General features: G+C 56.5%; 1 protein-coding gene across 1 annotated transcript in view; it reads right to left on the bottom strand.

Annotated features, from left to right (window-relative positions):
- Positions 1–1,832: 1,832 nt before the first annotated feature.
- The window catches only part of LOC103768755 (glutamate receptor ionotropic, NMDA 1-like), a gene marked incomplete at its 5' end in the record, with an annotated part of 12,893 nt that continues 5,848 nt past the window's right edge, over positions 1,833–8,877 (bottom strand). The window contains 8 exon segments of the mRNA XM_008935908.1: positions 1,833–1,865; positions 1,919–2,170; positions 3,830–3,975; positions 5,203–5,312; positions 6,624–6,785; positions 7,267–7,424; positions 8,236–8,384; positions 8,847–8,877. The exon segment at positions 8,847–8,877 is cut by the window's right edge and continues 9 nt beyond it. Of these exon segments, the coding sequence (XP_008934156.1) occupies positions 1,833–1,865; positions 1,919–2,170; positions 3,830–3,975; positions 5,203–5,312; positions 6,624–6,785; positions 7,267–7,424; positions 8,236–8,384; positions 8,847–8,877 (1,041 nt within the window).

Here is an 8,877-nt window from a genome sequence, read left to right on the forward strand (position 1 = left end):
CCTCACCGTGCCTGGGGCAGCCTGGCGGGGAACCTGCTCTGAGCCACCCTGGGCAGAAACCCGCCGGTCGCCCCGGGGAGGCGATTTCGGCAAAGCCCGTCGCGCCGGGAGGTCGGGCGGCAAAACGCAGCAGCCGCTGCCACACGAGACAACAGAGTAGCCACAGTGCAGAGTGTCATACAACAGACGGCAACATGCAGAGGGACACCGGCTCAGTCCGACAGACCAACAGCCCAACCTGACGCTGAGGAGTGCCTGAAGCTCCAGCACGAGCAGACACGTTTGCACATTTGGAAACAGCTGGCTTTAGAGGCAGCGATTTGGAAATATTTTTTTCTCTGGTTACGTGAGAGCAGTTTTACTCCGAGGCAGAAAGCACAAGTTTGAACCAAGGTTGGGTCTCGGACAACCTCCTCTTTCAAGCCTTTGGATCTCTTTTCTAGAGCAGCGTTACTGCTGACGATAACCAGAGAGAGCTGCCGCTCCTGCGCCGAGGACTACGTCCCGAATGCTACCCGTCACAAACAAAAATCACATGTAGAGAATGTGACACGCATGGCTCTTGGTGAGGTGACACGGTGCCCAACTTAAATCAGAGTGATCGTTTTTAGGCATACAATGACAAACAGGGACAGGAACACTCAGGAACAGAAAAAAAAAAACAAAAAAGGAAAAAAAAATTAATGATTAAAATGTCATCGGTTTCAAAAGGTCAGCACCGGTAAGGTGAGCGAAGCACAGAGAGGAACGTCAGAAATCATCCAGGCAGAAAGAAAACGAAAAAACAAAACAAAAACTCGGTCGCATCTCCCAACTCATCACAGGACTCCAAGCCACCTCCTGCCTGCCCTCCAGGATCCCAGCATCCTTTCAGGTACACGGGATGACTGACTGACTGACTCACTGACTGACTGGTGACGAACATGAGCTATGCATGTACACTGGCAGCTTCGGGATGGGTGTGTGGCAGTCGATGGGATGGCAGAAGAGAGAAAGAGAGAGAAAGAGAGAGGGCAGAATTGTTCTTCTTCCTCTTACCGTATCCTTGGAGGACCTACGTCTCTTGAAGCTGGAGGCCAGGGTGGAGGTGATGGACCTAAAAGTGGCTTTCTTTTTAGGGTCAGGTTCTGCTCTACCACTTTTTCTATCCTAAAATGAATATGTATAAGTGATTAGATCTCTAGTGTGTTGTTGGAAACGCTAAATCTATTTGAATACTGCCCCGTGTCATGGCCTTCATTTGGGTGAGAAAGCTACTGGAGGCGTCCTGTCTCTCCCAGTCCTCCAAGGGCCTCCGTGACCCGTGGCTACAGCACGGCCACCCCTCTGCTACAGCTACGGGGCCGGCCTCACATCTGGAGAGCTGGAAACCCCTCGGGGGAGTAGCCCTGATCTCCTGGGTGTCTGCGTCCAGGCCGGCACAGGTGACCTCGCTTCCTGGGGATGCTCTGCCTGGCGCCCTGCCCCTCGCTTCCACCGCTAGCCTGGCCAGACCGAGAGGTGAGATGCTGCACCTGCCACTAGAAAAAAAAAAGGTATCCCTCAGGGCCTTTTCTGAGGTTGAATCCTAGTGCCACTAGAGAGAGAGAGGACTGCATTGAAAGAGAAGTCATTGTATGAATATTCTGTAAAAAAAAAATGTATCCAAAAATTTAAATGACGCGGTTGTGCGAAGCCGAACGTGGTTGTTGGTGGTGGTGTGTTGCTGTGTTTCTTTTTTTTTTTTTTTTTTTCCCAAGAGAAAAAAAGCTTAATTCATTAAAAGGAAACTGGAGGAAAAAGAAAATTAAAAAGAAAAAACTAAAGGAAAAAGAAAGGGAGGAGGCGAAGCGTTAGCGCTGTGATGTCACCGAGGTCGGGATGAACTGAAAGAGAAACAGAACTGAAAGATGCAGGCGTTGGTGTGAGCGAGTCGGACCTGGTTAGCGCAGGCTGGGAGCACCAGCCGCCATGGTGCGGGGGCAGCGAGCCGAGGGGACCGGCCGCGCTCTGCCGCGGGCGCCGACAACGAATCCTCCCCAATTGCTTTCGTGCCAATGAGTGTGACCTTGCCGACGGGGGACGGAGTGACCAGGTCTGGCTCTGCTACCGCACGGGGGTAACCAAAATGTATCCCGCTGGTGCGTAGAGCATGCTCGGGGATACATTTGCTCCTCCTTCTCAGTTCTCTCTTTTGCGGACATGCACAAACGGAAAGGAAAGCAAGATGAATGGAATGAAATGTCTTTTTCTTCCATGGCATCTCAGGAAATAGCCATGGCAAAACTGTGATCCCAAAAACCATTATTTTTGTTTGTTTGTTTTAACAAATAAATCTTTCCACTTGCCTACCTTCTAGCAATGTACCAGATACTAGTGCTCTGACGTTTCCTCCTGTGGAAAAGTCTTACAATGTCAAACGGCTCTTTACCATGAGGCTGTTTACCCCCACAGGGCAGCATGCTTTGCTCACAGTCCCACAGACTCTGCCCAAGGACCCAGTGCAGTATTTTCTAGAAGGTTGGCAAGTGAAAAATGGCAGTGCGACTAGTGTGCTCTGTCCCAGCAGCCTGAAACCCCTCGGTGCTGCTGCTTTTTTTTTGGAAGCAAAGGAAAAAAAAAACCAAAAAGAATTAAAAAAAAAGGAAAAAAGAAAAAAAATAGAGAGAAATGGCTTTTCCGAAACTCTTCTCAGTGAACTGAACCCGGCGAGCTCTCAGGATACAGCAGCCCGGCCTCGTGCTTCCCCTCGCTGCTCTCGGGCAGGTCGCTTCCACCCAGGCAGCCCCCCTGCACGCCCCAGCCAGCGCTGCTCCCATGGGGCCACCGCTCCGGGCTCGTTTTGGGGTCCCCGAGCCTCGTTCTCTCTCTTTCATTAACTGGCTCTGCTGCAAACTCCAGTCTCCTTTAGTCGCCTAAAGGATCTCTGGCTCTTTGAACGCCCATTTGCTTCCCCAAGGCAAAAAAAAGCAGCCCGGGCAATACAGAGATGTCCTCCAGCTGCTCCAAACTGGGGCTCGGAGGCACCGTGGGGCTTAGCCCCCAAAAGCGACGGGGTATTGAAAGAGTGAGGCTGGTGGCCCACGGACGTGCCCACGGCTCAGCGTCACTGCTGGGCTCTGCTGGCCCTCCTGGGCCCCTCTGCCTGAGCAGCACGGGGCTGCTTGAGGAGGGGAGAAGCCGGGGAGAGGAATGGCCCCGCGGGAGGGGCTCGGGCGAGCCTTGGCATTGCTGGCTCCCGTGTGGGGAGACCTCCTTGTCTCCAAATGACAAGAGCACGCACCACCTCTTTTTGGAATCAGTTCAGGGTATGACAAGGGCTACCGCACCCCTGGGGAGCGGGCAGGGAGGGGGAGATGATGGGAACCATCCCTGGAGCGTTTCTCCACCTGAGCACAGGGCAGGGATGCTCAATGGCAGCAGATGAACCCTCCCAACTGCTGGTGAGCGCGGCCGGAGCCGGGAGCAGGGAAAGCACCTGCAAAGGTACCTGTGTCCCTGCCGCTCGCTCGGCCAGGGCAAGATGTGGCTCCGGCACGTGGTCCCCAGCAGAGCAAAGCCCCCGTTCTGAGCACCACTGGGGGCACCTGGGCCAGTTCCCTGTCCCAGTTGGAGCTGTGCACGACACCCCTCGGGACAGAAAGCATCATCCAAGGGCAGCTCCCGTGGACGAGGCGGGGACCGTACCCTACAGCTCGCTAGGCGCCCAGTAATGCCTGGCTGGTGTTACTGGGGTGTGGGGTGGTGGAGAGAGGGCCCCATGCTAATCCACAGCTCTGCATTCACTGATTTGGTGAAGGAATGGAAAACGCACCTGTTGGAGATTTGCTCTAAAAACGATTTGTCCTACCTGCAGGTTTTTCCTCCACACATTAACGGCCGCAAACGCCAGCTGCATCTGCTTCCTCCGCGCGTCCTTATGCCTTTTGTAAGCTATTTCTATGAATATTAAAAATATCCCGGCAACAATACCTCCAGCCACCAGCATAAACACACCTGAAATAAGCAGGAAAGTTACAGGGGGCAATGGAAATTGCACCACGACACTTCATTTCCTCTGCATCACGCTCAGCAACAGGAGCTTCTGCCAACCCAGGGCCCCCCCCGCCATCCCCCTGCAGTCCTGGAGGGGCCAGGGAGGGGAACCCAGCAGAGCAGGGCAGGCGCTGCAGGTTGGGGACCATGGCGATGGGCAGGAAGGTGCTGGGTGCTGGATGTCTGTGCAAGCTCCTGTCAGTCGGGCACGGGGCCCTGTAGCGATGCTGGGGGCCAGGCACGGTGTGCTGGCTGTTGCACCCAGCACCAGGGCAGACCCCATCCCCTGGGGCTGTGGGGCTGTTTGCACCAGAAACCCAGCTCTGGTTCTCCCCTCTGGCTTGCAGAATCATGGAATCATTCAGGTTGGAAAAGACCTCTAAGATCATCAAGTACAGCCATCAACCCAACACTAAACCACTAAACCATGTTCCAGAGTGCTTCGTCTACGTGCTTTTTTGAGCAGCTCCAGGGATGGACACCCACGCACAGAGCTCTCTGTGCTGTCCTTGGCTGGCTGCACCCCTCAGGGCTGACAGTTTGAGAGTGGTGTCTTGAGGAGATGGAGCAAAGTGCCTCCTCTCTCAGGCCCATGGTGCTGGTGAGGATGGGGTCCCATTGGACACCCCTCACCCCACATCACCACGTTGGCTGGCTGAGCGACTGGCAGCAGCACACTGCCACAGGGGCAGAACCTATCTGGGGGAACTCCCAGTCTATGTGAAGAGGGACCAAGAAAAACCTCTCTGTACCCCTTACCTCCTCCTGCCCTGGGCCAGCTGCCCTGGGCCAGCCATGGCTGGGGGCTGCCCCTCACCACCAGCTCCCTCCTGCAGCATGGTCCTTGCCCACCTCCCTCGAGGTGCTGCTCCCCTCTCTCTGCCTGGCGACAGCTCTGATTTCACTGGGACAGCAGCAGTTTGGCCAGAGCTGAGGAAGGGGAGCCGTGCTCAAAGCAGGACAGCCCCACCGATGAGAAAGCCACCCCAGGGAAGGTGGGGGAAGCTTCGAGGAGCTGTTTTGGACAAGGTGGGATTGGAGCCCAACCGAGCAGCCTCCCAGCGCTAGGAAAGCACAAACCCAGAAGCAGCAGAGCTCTGGCCTGAGAGGAGAGCCCCGGAGAGGAGAATGTCCTGAGCGAAAGCAGGCTACCCAGCGAAGAGGAAGAAAGAGGTTTGCAGAACAAACCTGCCATATTTTCAAAGGTGAGTGTTGCTGGGGCATTGCTACGGGAATCACACTCTTGATACCTCACCCAAGTCTTGTCCAAATCCTCCATGAAGCCGTTCTCGTGGGACCTGAAAGCACAAGGAGACAGGACAGAGTGGTCACTGGGGACCACTGGCACGAGCCACGTGCACGGTGCGAGGAGTCACCCCACAGCTGCAGGTGCCACTGCCCCACCTCTGAGAGCTGGAGGGCTGCCCGGCTGCTGCCAGAAAGAGCCACGTGTAAGCTTGGCTCCCAGGGGAGGGATGGAGCTGGTGGGTGTAAGCAGGGCTCAGACCATGTGCTCAGAGGAAGGCTGCAGGGAGCTGACCTGACCCATATCCCTGCTGCCCTCCTGCACGGTCCTCCCACCTGCCAGGGTGACTTGTGAGCTCAGGCAATGCTGGACCCCAATCCTGTCTGCTGATCACCAGCACCCTCTAGATCAGGGCAGGGGCAAAAGTGCTGCCTGGCAGCTCCCCGCTGGGCACAGTGAGGGCTGGGACTCCCCAACAACCTGGTATCACAGTCTGGAAGGAAACAAACCATGTCCTCACAGTGACCGTGTCTGGCTGGACAGCTAATGGGGATGGAAGTGGGCATGGAGCACGAGTCCCCCTGCACTTCACTCTCTCTTGTTCCTGGCATGTCCCCACTGCCTTCCTGGACCACCTATAGCCCTGGACTTCCCCATCCTCTCCCAGGAGGACACCAAGGACTCTTGCTGCCTCTCCAGGCTTCTCAAATGGTTGTCCCAAATCCCATATGTCCCACTGCCATCCATCCCCGTGGTAAGATCACCCCACAGATCCAGTCCCATGGCTCCCTACCTGGGTCCTGCTTGTGTCTGCCACATCCTGCCCATGCTCTCAGGACTTTCATCTCTGCATCTTTGGCAGGACCCTGGTGGCTCCTGACCCTATCTCTCCATATAATTAAACTCATATTAATGTCCCCCTCCCTCCACTTGCTGCTTCCCACCTGCCTCTTACTCCATCACCACATTCCTCTGTCCAGAACGAGTGTGACATTTCTGAACTAACAGAAGGAAATCTCTTTTTACCCATAATATCAGATGGACTTGTGGCACCTCATGCTGCAGGCTAACATTGCTATGAAAGCCTTACTTGGGCTGCTCACAAGGACCGGTGCTGGTGGCCCTGGGGTTGCTCTCTGCCAGCCTTGCCCAGGTTCCCTGCCCTGCCTTCCCACCAGCGTTGCTTCTCCAGCCCTGTGAGCAAGAACTGCAGCCGTGGGTGCCCACCCTGGTCACTCAGGGATGTCCCTTTCGTCAGGAGCAGAGTTTGGAAGGTGGGGTGGCAGAACCTGGCACGGGGCTACTTGCGTGCTAACACATGCAGCATCTGGGGCAAGCCCCACGCCAAGAGCTGTGTACGGACTTGAGGATGGCCAGGGAGACGTTCTGCTTCCAGGGGCTGTCCTTGCGCATGCCGATCCCGAAGCCGGAGCGGAAGAAGAGCTCCCCCGTCGTCACCAGGTCACACTTCTGGGAGGCTTCGAACTCCAGCACCGCCGAGTCCCAGATGAAGGCGTGGAGCTTGCTGGCCATGGAGGGAGGACAGACAGGTGAGGTTGGGTAGCCCAGCTTGTCTGCAGCCACCATTGGAGCAGCGAGGGTGCCCCCAGCCTTAATTTAAGCACTGATTAGCATCACCCTCCTCCCAGCAGGGTCTGTGCTGCTGGGCGGCAGAAGGCTTGGCAAAATTTTGGAGGGGGTGTGTGAGGGGTTTAGGTAGGATTTGAAGCCACCCGGCCTTGCACAGAAGCAAGTGCAGAGGCCACAAAGGGAGGCCATGGACACGGCCACAGCTCCAGCTGTGCCCTCCCCACGCAGACCTTGCGGTCTCCATCCAGAGACTTGGTAGGATGAGGAAGATCCCCCCAGCACCAACTGGGCAGCTCCTACCAAGCCATGCTTTGACTGCAGTTCCCTCCAGCTTTGCAACAGCCCCGCTTGCTCCACCAAACTGCAGCCCTGAGCCTCTCCCCAGCACAGCCAGGCAGGGCGCTGGCCCCACTCACTTGTCCCTCACTGCCTGGATGGCCTCAGCAGCGCTCTCGTAGTTGTGCTTCTCCATGTGCCGGTACATGGTGCTCAGCTCCACCTGCCGTCGGAAGTAGATGTCTACAGAGCTCTGCTTCACCGTGGCGTAGATGAACTTATCGGAGGGGTTGCGCAGCTGAAAGGCAAGAGCAGGGCTCCTGTTTCTCAGCTCCTTCAACAACCAAACTGGCTCGCCCCGAAGCTGCGCTTCCTCCATTTCCCACCTCCTTCAGGGACCTGTTTAAATGCTGTGGGGTGGTGGATGCTCTGGGGCAGTGGATGCTCTAGACCACGGTGGTGGGGTGAGGGATGCTATGGGGCAAGGACACCGTGGCCCTGAGGATGCAGGAGGCCTGTGGGTGCCATGGGGCTGGTGGGCAGAGGACAGAGTAGGGTGTGGGATGCTGTGGGTCAGTGCTGCCCTGGGTCAGTGCTGCTGTGGGTCAGTGCTGCCATGGGCCAGTGCTGCCGTGGGGTACATCCCTGCGTGCCTGGGCTGATCAGCTGTGGCTGTGTCCTTGCCAGAGCAGGAAATGGGTTTGAGGCATGCTGGATCTGCTGGGGGTATTGACTGCACCGCAGGGACAATTTCATTAGTTATAACTCATCCATAATGAATCGTTCCCTCGTTGGTGAGTGCAGGCTCTCCAGGAGCTGGCAGGCAGCTTGGCTGGGGACGTGCTATCTCTTGGCAAGTTTTTGTCCTGCTGATCCCTCCCTGTGTCTATCCATTCCCACCCAGCACAGGTGCTCAGACCCACCAACAACAGCCCCAGGCAGAGCTAGCCAGGGCTCAACCCCCTGGAACAGACCCACTGGCATGTTAAAGCAGGGCTCTGGGTGCCACAGATCACCTTATGTGAGCCAGGAGATACCCACTGGAAGCATCTCCTGCATCTCTGCCCAGAGGTGGTCAGGGAAGGGGAAAGCAAGCCCCAAGTCCTCACCCGGGGGTCGTTGATGCCTGTAATTCTCTCCTCAGGCCGGTCTAACACCAGGAAGGCTGCCAGGTTGGCAGTGTATGAGGCCACAATGATCATAGCAAAGCCAGCCCACACCATGCCAAGGATACGGGCAGAGAAACTCCGGGGAGCACCTGGAGGGAGAGACACGAGATCAGACCTGCATGATGGGGGCTTGGATTGGTCACCAAAGCCACATCTGTCCCACGTGAGGCCAATGGCAGCTGCAGATGTGCACCATCTATCTGCTCTGCCAACAGCTGTGCAAGGAGCTGATGTGTTGCCCAAACCAAGGAAAGCTCCTTCCAGGGCATGGTGTGTCTCAGCCTGAGTGGATGGGTAATCCTGGGCAGAGGAAGCAGCCCAAGAAAGACCTGTTTCCCATCACCAAAGGTGAGGGATGGCAGGATGGTCCACACGAGTGCCTCAAGTGTGCCACCCCTAACATCACCACATCTTCTGCCAGTCTGCTCCAGGGGAGGCTAAAGGGAATAATCCCCCCAGCCCTGCTGCAGAGAGAGGCAGTGTAATTCTCCCCCAGCCCAGTGACCCTCTCAGCTCAGGGCTGAGCAGTCCCACCACGTGCTGTGACACACCTTCTCCGATGCCAGAGTTCAGCCGGACTCC

The sequence above is a fragment of the Merops nubicus genome, unplaced genomic scaffold, assembly GCF_000691845.1.
Source record: "Merops nubicus isolate BGI_N331 unplaced genomic scaffold, ASM69184v1 scaffold36032, whole genome shotgun sequence".
NCBI classification, from domain to species: Eukaryota; Metazoa; Chordata; class Aves; order Coraciiformes; family Meropidae; genus Merops; species Merops nubicus.